Source organism: Ovis canadensis, chromosome 1 (genome assembly GCF_042477335.2).
Source record: "Ovis canadensis isolate MfBH-ARS-UI-01 breed Bighorn chromosome 1, ARS-UI_OviCan_v2, whole genome shotgun sequence".
Taxonomy (NCBI): Eukaryota; Metazoa; Chordata; class Mammalia; order Artiodactyla; family Bovidae; genus Ovis; species Ovis canadensis.
The window spans coordinates 80,946,669-80,963,696 of record NC_091245.1 but is presented as its reverse complement, the minus strand read 5'-3'; the positions used below and the strand labels follow the sequence as shown (position 1 = coordinate 80,963,696).

At 32.3% G+C, this 17,028-nt stretch overlaps 1 protein-coding gene across 1 annotated transcript in view; it reads left to right on the top strand.

Moving 5' to 3' along the window:
* The window catches only part of COL11A1 (collagen type XI alpha 1 chain), a 231,805-nt gene that overhangs the window by 74,702 nt on the left and 140,075 nt on the right, over positions 1-17,028 (top strand). Inside the window, exons 8-16 of the mRNA XM_069599057.1 lie at positions 448-702; positions 1,411-1,473; positions 3,031-3,072; positions 4,245-4,307; positions 4,923-4,997; positions 8,455-8,538; positions 10,577-10,633; positions 13,969-14,022; positions 16,934-16,987. Coding sequence (XP_069455158.1) covers positions 448-702; positions 1,411-1,473; positions 3,031-3,072; positions 4,245-4,307; positions 4,923-4,997; positions 8,455-8,538; positions 10,577-10,633; positions 13,969-14,022; positions 16,934-16,987 — 747 coding nt within the window. The remainder of the gene's footprint in view (positions 1-447; positions 703-1,410; positions 1,474-3,030; positions 3,073-4,244; positions 4,308-4,922; positions 4,998-8,454; positions 8,539-10,576; positions 10,634-13,968; positions 14,023-16,933; positions 16,988-17,028) is intronic.

The window sequence follows — 17,028 nt, the reverse complement described above, 5'->3', positions numbered from 1 at the left end:
TTTACTTTTGGATTGAGAGTCAAACTTACATAGCTTTCCTGATAGAAATTATATTTCAGTATGAGGTTCTTTGAGATCTGAAAATTAAGTTAAGCTTTAACTAAATATTGCATATATATATTATTTGAGTCAAATTATAAAGTAGATATTAAATTGCATAACAAGCTTTTTCCAATGAACAAGCAAATACACATGTTGAATCTATGTGAATATTTGCAGTTTATTGACAAAAGTGCTTTGAAAGCAATATTTTCTTGTGCATTCCAATGTACAAAAATATTCCTTTCAATGACGTTGAAAGACTTATCTTTCCCAGCCTTCAGACTTGCTTGAGTAGTACTCAAACCACTTCCCATCACATGCCATCAAACTGTATTCGCAAATGCTTACCTTGCTTTACTAACAGTAAACTTCATTTCTCCAATTCCTTACAACATAAATTAATAGCCAAATCCAGTTGAAGAAGTATTTACTGAAGAATATCTAACTGGAGAGGATTATGATTCCCAGAGGAAAAATTCTGAGGATATGCTATATGAAAACAAACAAATAGACGGCAGGGACTCTGATCTTCCGGTAGATGGAGATTTAGGCGAATATGATTTTTATGAATATAAGGAATATGAAGATAAACCAACAAGCCCCACTAATGAAGAATTTGGTCCAGGTGTTCCAGCAGAAACAGATATCACAGAAACAAGTGTAAGTCAGTATTATGCTCTGTGTCATTGTGTGTCTTATTTCTGGTATATTTTCATGTTCATCTTCATGTCTTTTCAGGTTTACAATATAGATTGTTCTTATATAAATCATGAATGTTGATCACTACTAGGAGACCCTGATAGATTCTTCCTCATGGAGACCTCAGGCCACACTACTGGAGTCTTCTTTTGAAAGAATAATCTCTAATAGCACTGATAAGATTAAATCAGTCATTGTCATTCTGGATACCAAGACTATTTTCTAACTTTTAAACAGTTTAATTGACCTTTCTTATCTGGTGAAGTTCAGTAATCCATCATATTATCATTTTATTGTTATAATTATTAGTATTTAAACTTTTGAACCTCTTTACTAATTTCTTCCTACCACTTCTATTATTTTGATTTTAATTTGAAGATACTTTTTGTTTATTGCCTTGGAATAATAACTGAGGTCAACAGATATCATTATCTTTGTATAATATGTCTTTAAGAAGCAATTGTTCAATCTCACTAAAGATTTAGCGTTAATGTTATTGTGTTTTCCTTTGTATATTTTCAGTATTTAAAAATTTAATTGGTTTCTATGTTAAAAAGTATATTCTAATAGATTGTTTACATGCACTTATATGATTAAATAACCTTTTAAAAAATACTTAAATAGCCTTATTTACTTAAAGACAGGCTGCTTGAATTTTTCACTCAACAGATTAATGGCCATGGTGCATATGGAGAAAAAGGACAGAAAGGAGAACCAGCAGTAGTTGAACCTGTAAGTACTGGTGTGAATACGTTGTAAAGGTTGGTGCAGTGATTTGTATCATGAGCTATCACTGCTGTAAATTATTATGCATGTTCATGTAGTACCACTGAAAATTCTGTATGTCTAAACATTTATAATGCCACAAGTAAGTGAGTTAGTAAATCCAGTTCTGGCAAGCAGAATTTCAATAAATCGAAAAACAGAGAGATAGAGAATTTTGGAATTTGATAATAGCTGACAATCTTTTAATCTAATTCTTTCCTTTTATAACTAAAGGGACTTAAGATCTAAAGGATTTAAGTAACTTTCCTGAGGTTCAAATGTTTGGTAGTTGATCTATGACCTGAATTTGTCTCTTCTATTTTCCAATTCAGTAATTTCTCCTCTAAGTGCTGTGACTTCACATAATTAGAAATATGTTATTTAACATAGTACGTATTTGTTTCATATCCAAATCACATCATATAATTATATGAAAACATTCTTTTTAAAATTTGCCTCCTTTTCATCTATTGGAAGAAAAGTGATTTTTCAGATTTATGTGAATTGGTAAGAAGCAAATTCTTATTGGAAATCAATTTTACTATCATTCTCTTTAATCAGCAATTTGGGGGAAAGTATTGCATTAGAAATCATTGGAGAAGGAAATGGCAACCCACTCTAGTGTTCTTGCCTGGAGAATCCCAGGGACAGGGGAGCCTGGTGGGCTGCCGTCTCTGGAGTCGCACAGAGTCAGACATGACTGAAGCGACGCAGCAGCAGCAGCAGCAGCAGCATTGCATTAGAAATAAAGGAAGTATGTTGAACTACCTCAAGCTCATGAAAATCATTTCAGAAACTGCAAGGACAATTTTTTTTTTTTTAAGTAGGAAGATAAACATAAAAAAGCTGCATCTTTAAGAACATTGTAGTCTATTACTCCAAAATCTGAAAAAGCACATCATATGCTCACCAACATCTTTAAAAACAATTTCAGAATAAATTTGTCTTTGTTATGCAAAGTTACAACTAACTTTTAAAATGACAAGACAGTTTTCGGAGTAGAATCATAAACTTTTAGAATTGGGTTCTTATCCTGAAATAGTATTCTATTTCTTGTCTATTTAAGAACTTACATTTATGCCCAATTCTTTAACATGGACTTTACTCCCTTTTCCCTGAATTAAAGTGCTTAGGTGCTCTTTCTCCCACCTTTTCATTCACACAGCAAATATTTATCATGTTCTTGCTATGTACCAGGTGTTATTCTGGCTGCTAGCAAAAATTTGGTTAAATGTATTTGCCCTTTTTGGGAGCACTTAGTATATTCTTTTTGTAATATTACTTATATGAATATTTGTTTCCTTGCTAATTAGTTCATAGATTTTCTCAGGACAGGAATTATGTCTTCTATTGTTTTGAATTTCCTCCCTCCCAGTGCAAGAATGCTTGTAATTATCTTTGTATGTAGGAGCAGATAATTCACGTTTTAAAGTGCTGTGATGTGGTACTTTGATAGAGCCAATTAGATAAGAGTTTAGGGGTTCCATTACCCTAGTAATGTCTTTATCCTTTCTTTAACTGTAGGGCATGCTTATTGAAGGACCACCAGGGCCTGCAGGACCTGCGGTATGTAATGTTTTAAGATTATTTTTGTCTTGATTTTTTTAAATCAGATATAAGATTTCTATTATACTGTTGAATTTATATATTTTGAGTATGGAGCTTCCTTGCTGACTCAATCAGTAAAGAATCTGTCTATAATGCAGGAGAGCTGGGTTGATCCCTGGGTTTGGAAGATCCCCTGGAGGAGGGCATGGCAATCCACTCCAGTATTCTTGCCTGGAGCATCCCCATGGACAGAGGAACCTGGTGGACTACAGTCCATAGGGTCACAAAGAGTCAGACATTCCTGAGCGACTAAGCACACACACACACACATTTGAGTATTGAATTAGAGAGGCAAGTACTTAGAGGAGCCAGTGGCCTTAAATCAGTTTCTGATTTGGCTATCCAAATGATACTCTTTTGAGTAATATGAAATTAAATTTTGTTTTAAATATTTTTTGTTGCTTAATTATCTCTGACTTTTCTAACCTCATCTTCAACTTTGTACCTGAAAATTATAAAAATATATAAATGCCTTCTTTCTTTTTTTAGAGGTATAAGCATATCTCAATGAATGGAGTTGAGAATTTTAAGTAGACTATCGCTGCCTTTATTGTACTGCTGAATGTAGTGATTATCAGCTTCCATTGTCTTTTTTAATAAGGCTGTTGTTACTCATCAGTGTGTCTTTATTGTCAGGGAGTTGTACTGATCTGACTTTGTAAGAAATCTTCTTTCTTTTGTGGAATTAATTAAATTCTTGTCATGTGAATTAAATATATTATACCCCTGCCTATAAATACTTACACTCAGAGAAGAAGATAAATGATTTCTAGATTTCAACTTCGTGGTCACATTTTTGCAGTCTAATTGAATGAGTATACCATTTCTTTCACAAGAGCCGGAAACCAGCTTCCACCTCAGGAATTGTACATTGGCAGGATCTCCTTTTCTGTTCTTCCATGGAATGTCTGTGTCTACCCTGAGAACAAACTTGTAGAGGAAGAGTTGAGCTAGCTATAAAGTGGCCCATATATGTTCTCTTTTTATGGGACGTTTAATAGGCCAGTTGTTTGGGAGAAAGTGTTTGTTTATGAAATATAAGTGAGTTTGTCTTTGATTTTGGTAGAATGAATTAGCCTGAATACTAATAAATTCAGGAATCTGACTCATCATGGTTTATTTCTCTGTAGGGTCTCATGGGTCCTCCAGGTCTACAAGGCCCCACTGGACCCCCTGGTGACCCTGGCGAGAGGGTAAGTAAGTGAAGGAATTCAAAAGAATGCAACTTAAATAAAAAGAATTAAAATATATTCTACAAATTTAAGATATTATTCTTCTCACTTGAATAACATGTGAGTTCAATGTGCAAAGTTTTAAGTTTTCTAACTATAATTTTAAAAATGAGAGGAGAGAATATGCATTAGTAAGAATTTTTTCATTATTTATAATCTTTTTTTTTTTAATATGAACCTGATACATTAGAGCAAGTTCTTCCTTTGGAATTAAGACATATTTTCCAGGAACTACTACGAATGTTTAGCTGAATGCTGGTAGAATGAGTTAATAAGCCTGCATCTAATTTGAAGATCATGTCCTGGGTCACATGGTGAAATAGACTATTAGTGTTAAGTCTGTAGGAACTCTTCTCGCAAAATCCCTTTTTTCTTCTTCCTTGAGTAGCAATAAATTTATGTATCATTTAAATTCTGTAAAACTAGTGCAGTGAAATACAGTCCTCTCTAGATATACTTACTATTGGTAAAAGAAGATTAGCCAAGGAGTAGAGGACAAATTAAAAATTAGGTAATGTAGAGTTATGGCATTTAAAGTTTATTTATTAATTTTGATGATTACATTTACTTCCCTAGGGTCCTCCAGGACGTCCTGGTTTACCAGGGGCTGATGGTCTACCTGGTCCTCCTGGTACCATGTTAGTGTTACCGGTATGTATTTTTATTGTTATAAAGATAACCTGATGTTTTGTTATCCTACTGCTAAAAAACATTGCAGAATCATATTATAGATCAATCAAAAATCTACTGTATGAGGTAGAGATACTTGAAATGAAGCAGCCTCCAGGAACTGGATAATTTAATAAAGAAAATTCTAGTAAATATTAACTTTGCAGTAGAACTAAGCCTTTATTATTTCATTATATTTTGACAATAAAGTTTGAAGGACTTAGTATTTTTAATTGTGTGCTTTATCCTGAGTCATATGGGTGGCATGCATTTCATGCATTACATAAAATTAGTATACTCTTTACCACCATTAGATACTAGCTGATACTTTTTAAATAACATATATTTATACTGTTATTATTCATTGCCTCCAAATTATTTATTTTACCTTAAGATTGCTTTTTAAAGTTGCACAGAGGAATTAATATTAAAATGACCTTACTACTCAAAAGCAATCTACAGATTTAATGCAATCTCTATCAAATTACCCATGTTGTTTTTCACATAACTATCAATAGAATTAAAAAAAAATCCCAAAATATATATGGAACCATAAAAGGCCCAGAATTGCCAATGCGATACTTAGGAAAATGAACAAAGGTGGAGACATAAGTTTCCCAGAGTTCAGGAAAGTAACTTTACTACAAAGTTACAGTAATCAAAACAGCATAATGCTGGCACAAAAAGACAAATGGATCAATGGAACAGAAGAGAGAGCCCAGAAATAAACTGACATACCCATGTCAATTAATCTTTGATAAAACAAGGAAAGAATATACAATGGGGAAAAGCCTGTCTTTTCAGCAAGTAGTGTTGGGAAAGTTGGACAGCCAAATATTAATCAAATATTCAAATAATCAAAATTCAAACACACCCTCACAACATACACAAAAATAAACTCAAAATGTTTTAAAGATTAACTGTAAGACATGATACCATAAACCTTCTAGAAGAGAACATAGGCAAAACATTCTTTGACATTAATCATAACAATGTTTTCATGGGTCGGTCTCCCAGGGTAATAGAAACAAAAACAAAACACAAATGAGACCTAATCAAGCTTATAAACTTTCACACAGGGAAGGATACCATAAACAAAACAAAAAGGCAACCAATAGATTGGGAGAAAATACTTGCAAAATATGCAGCCATCACTGACTTAATTTCCAAAATATATGTCTCATATAGCTTAATAACAACAACAGCAAAACCAAACCAAAACAAAACACACACACACACAATCAAGAAATAGATGGAAAGACTAAGTAGGCATTCAGAAAACTAAGATCATGGCATCCAGTCCCATCACTTCATGGCAAATAGACAGGGAAACAGTGGCTGACTTTGTTTTTCTGGGCTCCAAGATCACTGCAGATGGTGATTGCAGCCATGAAATTAAAAGACGCTTGCTCCTTGAAAGGAAAGTTATAACCAACCTAGAAAACATGTTAAAAAAACAGAGACATTACTTTGCCAACAAAGGTCCGTCTAGTCAAGGCTGTGGTTTTTCCAGTAGTCACGTATGGATGTGAGAGTTGGACTATAAAGAAAGCTGAACACCAAAGAATTGATGGTGTTGGAGAAGACTCTTGAGAGTCCCTTGGACTGCAAGGAGATCCAACCAGTCAGTCCTAAAGGAGATCAGTCCTGGGTGTTCATTGGAGGGACTGATGTTGAAGTGGAAACTCCAATACTTTTTGACTCATTTGAAAAGACCCTGATGCTGTGAAAGATTGAGGGCAGGAGGAGAAGGGAATGACAGAGGATGAGCTGGTTGGATGGCATCACCGACACAATGGACATGGGTTTGGGTAAACTCTGGGAGTTGGTGATGGACAAGGAGGCCTGGAGTGCTACGGTTCATGGGATCACAAAGAGTTGGACACAACTGAGCAACTGAACTGAACTGAACTGAAGTAGGCATTTCTCTAAAGAAGACATACAAATTATCAATAGGAACGAGAAGAGATGCTAAACATTGCCAACTATTAGAGAAATAAAAATCCAAACTATAATGCGATATAAACTCATGCCAGTCAGAATGGCCACCATATAAGACTACAAATAATAAATGCTGGAGAAGATGTGGAGAAAAGGAAATTCTCCTACACTGTTACTGGGAATGTAAATTGATGCACCTTCTATGGAAAACAGTATGAAGGTTCCTTAAAAAACTAAAACTTAAAAAACTAAAATAGGGTTACCATATGGCCCGAGAGTCCCACTCCTAGCCCCTCTGGAGAATACTAAAATTTGAAAAGATACATGTACCCCAGTGTTCATAGCAGCTCTCTTTACAATAGCCAGAACATGGAAGCAAACTAAATGTTCAGTAACAGATGAATGGATAAAGAGGATGTAACATATATGTATATAATAATGGAATACTATTCAGCTATTATTAATAAAAAGCAGCATGGATGAAACTATTGATTATCATACTGGGTGAGGTAAGTCAGACAGAGAAAGACAAATATCATACATTATCACTTATATGTGAAAACTAAAACATGATACAAATGAACTTATTTACAAAACAGAAACAGACTCACAGACTTAAAAAGCAAACGTACTTACTAAAGGAGAAGAAAGGTAGAGAGATAAATTAGCAGACAAAAGCTACTATACAGAAAAAAAGATAAACAGGTTCTATTGTATACAGGCAGATATATTCAATTATAATAAATCATAGTAGAAGGGAATATGAGAAAATATGTAATACACATATATTCAGCATATATATACATATTAATTCTCTGTAATACCAGAAGCTAACATAACTTTGTAAATCAAATATACTTCAAAAAAATTTATAAAGTTGCCTAAGTTCTTGTGAAAAAATAGGTTTATCTATTTAAATATAATATAGACTCAAGTAATAATATAGCATGGGAAACTTATTTATCCTGCATTTTGAGTTAAAAATAAAAAGGAGCTTTAGCATTTTATGAAGGGATACAGAAAGGATGTTTCCTAGTATAATTACTTAAGGGAAACAAACTGAATCCATCTCAAGGAAGATTTCCTGTGTTCACAGAGATTCTAGAAGTTTTGCTCAGAAAATAGCAGTTGATCAATAACACTGTTGAACTGAGTGCATTTAGAATTTTCACAAATGAGTGGATGGAGTGGGTAGCATTTGTGCAGGTAAAGAAATGGATGATGGCTTATTCCAGTGTTTTTAAAAATCATGGAATTTAAAACTGTAGATTCTGTAGTCTCTTCTAAATGTGGCAAAATGTCTCTTCTAAAATGGTCTACAGAACTTCCATAAGAAATAAAAGGAAAATTTAGAAAAAATCAAGGTATGATTCATGATGGAATTACCTCACACTTTGTAAAATCCCATCATTTTAAGTAAGTAGTGTTTAAACTAGTATAAGGCACCTACTTGATAAAGTCTGATTTTGAGCTTTTGTATGTTATTATCTTTTCTTAGTTTCGTTATGGTGGTGATAGTTCCAAAGGACCAACCGTCTCTGCTCAGGAAGCTCAGGCCCAGGCCATTCTTCAGCAGGCTCGGGTAAGAAAGGATCAACATGTAGTCCCATAACCTGATTATGTATTCAATTACACGAGAGAGAGAGAGAGAGAGAGAGAGAGAGAGAGAGAGAGAGAGAGAGAGCGGTGTGTGTGTATGTATCTGGAGGGTGCTACTGTTATGAATGAAATTCTATATAGTATATTGAATCTAGATGGAGAAGATGCTGAGAAAATATCTGTTTTTCCAGTAGGAATATTTTATTTGATGTTGAATTTAAATGACTGGCCTTTGCAGTATTACCACACATAATTCTTGCAAAAACACACCAACCATAACACACACATTTTCTAATTTTATTCAAAGAGGACTGATGGTGGATTTATACATAACACCTTTTATCTTTCACATCCAGTTTTCCCTGCTAAGGCATATGTCGTATGTCAGTGATCAATGAATAAAGAGGGTAAACTTTTAAATAATTTTTCCACCTAATCTTACAGATTATTCAGGATATCCCAATTAATCCAGAAATTTCAGTTTCTTAGGCATTCTTGTGTAGGAAAGAAATCTTCAAATATGCAGTCTGTGTGAAACATTGTAATCTATATTTTATTTTTCCCAGATCTGCTCAGTTCATACTTCATTGTCAACTAAAAGTTTTCCACTATCCGCGTACCTGTAGAATATAAAATTGTTTATTATTAAATTTGTTCCAGTTATAATTAAAATATAAATAAAGAAATCAAAGGAATGGATCAGGAAAGAGTTGAAAGTGATATAATACTTTTATTCATAGTATAGTCTTGTTTTCTTTTCAAGGAGAAAGGAAATAAAAGGCTTACAGTGGTATGGATATGAGTTCCTGCTTCCTAAGTGATATAAATCATTTTGGTGATAACTATTTATCATCATAAATTTATGACTGCATAAATTATTGTTTGGTTACATCATTTATAAAGACAATGAAAATTTAAAATATTTGTTTATTAGATCTTGACATGATAGAAGTCTAAAAATATTTAAATTGATTTACTAATGGTGCATACAACCTATAAATTATATTACTTTGGACAAGTTTTAGGTAATTACTTGAGCTTAAATAGTTTATTAGGCCATTGAATTCCTAATTTTATTAGTCTTTTTAATCTACTTGGAAATAGGTAGCAAGCATTATAATTCCAATTTTTCAGATATTTAATCTCAAGGATTAAGAAGTGTATTGTCAAAAATCTCATGGTGAGTCAGTAGTGTAATTTTGGAGATATTACTGTTTTTATCTCATGCACTTTTCTAATATGATTTTACATATTATTTCTATTGCAATATTTTTATATCTTCTATGGTAATCTAAATATTCGTCTTTGGAATCACTAATATTCAAAAATAGCACACCACACTAATTTAATATCTGTCAAATATTTACCTTTTTACTCTAATTGTTCCAGCTTTTCAAGTGTGCTAATTTCACATTTCTAATATTGTGTCGATAGTGCATGTAATCAGTCTATTATGCCTATGATTCTATAAAATAAATGTATTTTTCCATAAAGCACTAAATTTGAGATTTGTTGACATAGCTATATTATCTTAACACTTCCTGATCAATTTTGCTTTTATTTGGCTTGAATTGTCATAGCTTTTCATAAGACACTGCTAGAAAACTTACTTAAAAAGCATCTCAAATTGTTCACAACTGAAAGTATTTTCAATGAGAATTGCACCTACATATTGAAGAGAAATTTATGCAATATTCTGAATGTACATTTGAGCAGAAAAATGATCAGATATTGTTTCTTATTAGATATTAAAATCTACTTTTACTTGTTATCATTAGATAAATCATAAATATATAGTATAAGACTGTATAAATTGCAACAGTTTAAAAAAAGTTTGATACTTATTATGTCATTGTCATTCTAGAAACATGATTCTTCAGTAATCAAACACTCTTTCTACATAGCTATTATGCCTCTGTTGATCAGGCTGTTACTCAAGGGCCACTTGTACAAATAATTATTGTGATTTAATATGCTCATCCAAGGTAGCATTCCTGAATTTGCTTTATTTTGTTTTCTAGATTGCTCTGAGAGGTCCACCTGGGCCAATGGGTCTGACTGGAAGACCAGGTCCTGTGGTAGGTTATCAAATAAGATTTTATATATTTAAATTCCTGTATTCGTAGTTCCTTGTACAGCTTTGGTCAGGCAGTTTTCATTTCTCTGGCTAGTGAAAGTAAGGTAAATAAATAGACTTGCATTTCATTTTGTTTCCATTTCAAAGAAGCTATTTGAATTCAGTCCTCAGTAAATTTTAATGAAAAAATTGCAGTAGGAAGTTCTCAAATCATACAATGAAAAATATAATTATATCACATATCCAGTTATTAACTTTTCAAACAGTATTATTTATTTGTAGAATAGAGTTATTGAATTTCAATTTTTCAATAAATTCTTGAGATTTAATTTTAGGTTAAAAAGAATTGATTAAAGAAGGAAAAATATATGAGGCTAATGAAAAATTGTCCATAATCTTAGGAGAAAACAGGAGATGTGGTTTAAACTTTAAGTTGCCTATAGTATTTCATGAATTGTTTCAGATATTAGAAAAACTATTTTGTCTTTCAGAGGCTCTTGGAAAATGTGTTTTGTTTTTCCTTATAAGCTTACTGACAAGCTAATGTGGTCTATATATTTAAAAATATTCTCAAATATTTTGAAATTTACCAAATGCTAATGGCTATAGCAGTTCACACACATACATACACACACACACACACAAACACAGAGCAAAAGATTCTTTTTAAGTCATACTTTTTTTAAAGAGAAAAGAACACTGAAAAATTCCATCCTAATTTTACATTGACTTCAAGATTAATGGAATAATTTATAATTTAAGTATTGTTTTTGATATAAAAAGCTACACTATGCTTTTGATATGATCTTATACGCACAATATACTTTATTGAAATAATGGTATTTATAGAAATTATTATACCTAACATTAAAAGTTTATTTTTGGTTTGCTGATTGGACACAGCAAAAGTTTTTTTTTTTCAAATTTGATCAATTAAATAGTTTTCTAATTCTGTTTTATTGATCTTATTGGGATGCTAGTTTTCTTCATGTAGTTTATTCGTGTTTTTTATGTATTTTCCCATATATTTATAGTTCTTTGAATTCATTCTTGAAATTTTATAGCATTTTATATATTTTCAGGGCTATACACTCAATCATACAAGCTCATGTGGAACATGTGTTCTGGCAGTATGTTCCACAGAATTTAAATTATACATTTCTAAATGCATTATTATGTATTTATCATATAGTTTTACTGTTCTGCCTTACAAAATATAATAAAGAAATGAGAGTTTATGTCAGTTAACAAAGGAAGAAATAGAATTAATGTTTAGTTGCTTGTTATTAATAACAAATTTACATGACTGAGGAAAACCACAATATGCTGGTGTTTTATAGATATGGGGGCGGAAGACTTATATGTATATTTTATTAAAAGTGAAAGTTCTTGGAACATGGAATTTGAGACTCTGATGAGGCAAATTCAGAGTTGAGAGGCAGATTTAGGGTTGGAACTGACAAAATATACTTTTAATGATGCAGCAGGCTGAATCTTATGTTCAAGAATGCTTGGGAAACACTGCCTATTGTTTAATTTTAAAATATCCATCTAGAATCTCTAAAATTAAAGGAACTTTCCTACTTACCATCCTGACAAATACAAATCTAGTGGATCTATATAGGGTAAGGGCAGTGATGAACAGAATCCATGAAAACTTGTTACATTGAGCTGTTCTGTTTTCACCAGTCATTTAGGGCCAGACATTCACAGCATGTTTGCAAAGGGAAAACATTAACAACCATGTTATTACATTGCCATTCTCAATGTAATATCCAAGATTAATTGATTTTACTACTTAAGTCTTTGTTATAGAATGTTTTAGCTTCCTAAAATATTAAAGGTAGATATTGAGAGAAAGTAATCACGTTGCTTGTTTTCACCATTTTCTCTTCTATTTTCTTTGCTCCAAAACATAAATTATTACAGACTGTCAATAATCTTTATTTTAGAGTCTAAAAATGTTTTATATATTAAGAGTTTAAAAAGAAGCAGTATTTTAAGACATAAATATTTTCATTCTCTCCATGAGCACTTCCTTTATTCAATTATTTATTTCCATTTGCTTTTATAGATAAAAGGCGATCTATATTATAAAATATTCAGGAAATCTTGAAAATGTTCTTTTCCTTATTCTGTTACTGTCAATGATTGCATGACAATTTTTAGAATCAGTGTTTGGGCAAAGTAATTATAATCTGTAAAGTAGATAGTGCTTATACACAGATATACAATGTAAAAATTAGTTAGATTATTGGACTGTTCTTTGCATTCAGGTCTGAATAATAATCTCATTTAATGTAGAACTCCAATTTCTCTTTTGAAGAAATTTAACTGCAAGATTACAAGAATGATCTTCAAGACTGGAATATTCATATTACTTGACTTGCCATATATTTTGGCAGTCATATTAACAGTTATTTTACTTTGGAGCCACCAGGAGGCTCTCAACACCTAGTATTTTCAGGCTTTGCATAATTTTACCTTTTTTGCACTTTGATTCAACGCAGTATTTAGTAGAATCTCTGTTGATATAAATAAATCAGAAACTTTTTAAACACACAAAATATACTTCAGCATGAAGTAACTATTATCATTATATTCAATTTTAATGTTCAAAAGCTCTTTAGGAGGATGATTGGCCTAGTATTCATTTTTTTAAAAACTTAACAGCACTTTTATAAAGTGATTTTATATTTTTTCCAGTTAATGTGCCAGATTTTTGTTGTACTTCTTGACTTATGTAAATATTTGTAAGAGACTTTGTCATAGGATTTATTTTTGTGGGGAAATTTAATACAGAACAATCTAGGGAAAAATGCTTTAACATTATTTCAGGACATTATGATGATAGCAGTAGCATCTGTTTTTGATGTTTTATTGCTATAGAATTCAGCGTCTCAGAAATTTCTGAGTATAAAAGCATTAACATGTTTCCAAGTTGTATAAATGGATCAGTGTGTACCTAAGTCTGTAAAAATGTGTTTTCTCTAGTACGGTACCACAGTATAATATAAATAATGCCTGAGTATGGTGGTAAGTGCTCTGATGGCATACACATTAAAGAATATCTCAGGGTGATCTCATGAAATTGGCTTCTGTGTGATTGTCAGTAAATATAAGCTTTTAAATATAGTTCTCACATGTGAATACAGTCAAAATCTGAGAAGAGATGTATTTCATTCAGAAGACTTGAAAATTTTATTGTATTAACTAATACAATCATATTTGAAGAAATGTATTTTGAATAATGTTTATTTCAAGTGAAAATAGTAGGACATAACTGATTAGAGAATTACAAAATTAAATGAATATGTCTTCACTTTTTCTCTACAGGGTGGGCCTGGTTCTTCTGGGGCCAAAGGTGAGATGGGTGATCCAGGTCCTCAGGTAAAAATTAACCTATTTCACTTATTTTATATTTAAATTTATTTTATCTATTATGGTAATTGAAGGGTCTGCCATTTGTTTTAGGAGTAAAGAAATTACGTACATGGCCTTTCAGCTTCCATCAACTTCTTTAATTGAAAAATCTCTAATGGTCAGTTGACTGCCAATAATTTGATTAATTTAAACAATATTAGAAGAAGATAATAAGCTAGGATTGTAAAGTCTTGATAGTAATAGGTCTTCTGAATATTAAATTGGTTTACAATTGTACAGAGCAAAGCAGAACCATTGCCATTGTACTTATAGCAGCCCTGATACAAGCCTAAAATGTTTCCTGGAGACATGAGGAGACCAAATCTAATACGTTCTCTCAGAAAGGATGTTTAATATAGCTAAAAGAAGCTTACTTTAAGTTCTTTGTAGAGCTGAGGAAATTAAGGGAAATCGAGAACGTCTGAGCTGAAATTCTTAAAAAGACCTTACGCATTTTTGCGTGTGCGTGTGTGTGCCAGTCTCTCAGTCGTGTCCAGCTCTTTGAGGCCCCATGAACTGTAGCCTGCCAGGCTCCTCTGTCCATGAGATTACCCAGGCAAGAACACTGCAGTGGATTGCCGTTTCCTACTTCTGAGGATCTTCCCGACCCAGGGAGAGAACCCGCGTTTCCTGAGTCTCCTGCACTGAGCCATCTGGGAAGCCCTGCAATATATTTATATGGTGCCAAACTTAAAGTATTCTTTTCCCTTGAACGATAAGTAGATAGAAACACACACTGTAAACACATTATGGAATATACTTATTCTAGAAAACTGAAAACAAAGTATCATGTACTTTTAAAATCCATTCATTTTTTTAATGAGAATGCTTCCTGATTTACTCAATATTTTGAGATTCAGATTGGCTGCAGGAGCTTTTAAGTGGTCATCTGTTTTTTCCTTTTTTAAAAAAATCGATTTTACTTTAACAATATTTTAGTGTAAAAGTGAATTTGAACATCTATATGCATTTTCCCTAACTACCCCCACAATCATTTGGATATTGAACGGTTACAGAACCCCAAACAATTACTTGATACCACTTTACAGTCACATCTTCCTACTGCTAATAGCTGACTGACTGCTGATCTGTTCTTCACCATTACAGTTTTATGTTTCCAAGAATATCATATAAATGAAACCATACCTTATGTAATCTTTTGAAACTGTCTTCTTTCACTCAGCATAATTTGTTGCAGTTGATGAGCATATCCATAGTTTGTTTGTTTTTGTTACTGAGTTAATATCCCCATGTTTGGATGCACCACAGTTTATTTTGAAATGAGAAAAAAATCCCCTAAATTGAGAGAGATATTTGAGTGACACAGAATGTGAGAGCTTTCTTTTCCATGCCTGTTAAATATTGTCATAAACAGATGGAAAGCATTTGTACCTTAACTGAGAATTATATTAAAAAATTGAATAAAAATATTGAAACGTTAGGAAATTTAGCCTTTTACAGTTTATGAATTTCTGGATCCAACTCACCTCTTTACAAAATGGGTGAATTGAAAACATGCTGCAGCAGTTTTCATGGTCTTTGTAGTTTTCCTTAATTCCAGTGAGATGTAATATCAAATGAAAGATCATTTTTTATTAAAAACTAACAAAATGTCCTGTTATTATTGCTCCTTGCCTTCCAGTTGAGGTATAGGATAGAATTTTTTTCTACAGTATTTTTAAGCTATATTCTTTTAACCTCTAACTATTAGGCAACTTTAATTTCATGTTTCTATAATCAGTGTGTCAAAGTTATCATAATAATTATTTGTAATTTAAAATGTGTGTTACATTTTCTACCACACTCATTAAATTCATATTGTTTACACTTTAAAAAGGATGCTATGCTATGTCGCTTCAGTCGTGTCCAACCCTGTGACGCTATGGCCCACCAGGCTTCTCTGTGCATGGCATCCTTCTGGCAAGAATACTAGAGTGGCTTGCTGTGCTTTCTTCCAGGGGATCTTCCCAACCAAGAGTCAAGCCTGCGTCTCTAAAGTTTTCTGCATTGGCAGACAGGCTCTTTACCACTAGTGCCACTGAAAGCCTATGTAATATTTTTAATGGATCTGTATGTTATCTATTACAAGCTGTGTAATTTTATTCTTAAAACATGTATATTAATTCATAAATAAGGCATTATATGTTGATATAGCATTGTACTGAACTACCTCAAGAGAGATACTGAGGATCTTAAAACTTTAATCTGAGATGGCATGGCACAAGTCAGTAATGGAATTCGAGGTTGACAAGTCATCCTCCAGAATTTTGTAGATGAGTGAAAGAAATGTGTACCAGGCACTGTGCTAAACTGTAGAAGTATAAAGGAGAACAAGATTTAGTCCAAAGTTGCAATGGTTAACAATTAAATGGGAGACTCAACTATGGAAACAAAAACAAAAAACAGTTACAATCAAATGTGATACTTCCAATAAAGGAATAAATATCTAAGAGAAGATCTCCTTAAATGAAGGGAAATTTGAAAGCAAAGGGATTAGAAAGAGAAGAGGAATGAAATGAAGTGCTTTCAGTCAAGAGAAATGTAAAACCCCAAGGTCTTGAGAATAAATTTAGTAATTGAGAATTTTTAAGTTTAAAATATCATTTTGCATTCCTTTTGTTTATATGTGATCACAAGTTTATATAAACTTAATAAAGTAGTATGACTTTTTCTGGCAAGGAGCCATGTAGAAAAATTGATTCTCTTATCTTCTTGCTTTATTATGGACTTTTATACAAGAAAGAGTTTGTGTGTGTGTGTGTTAAAGTGATTAAGGTAAAACTAAGAAGATATAAAATTCTAAAACCATTTCTCTATGTGATTGAGTTTATAGATCAGGAATTCTATAAAATTAATTAAATGTGATGTTTTAATATAGGGTCCACGTGGTGTCCAAGGTCCTCCTGGTCCAACAGGAAAGCCTGGAAAAAGGGTATGATTTGCTTTCATCGAGCATATTGAGGGCATCTGAAA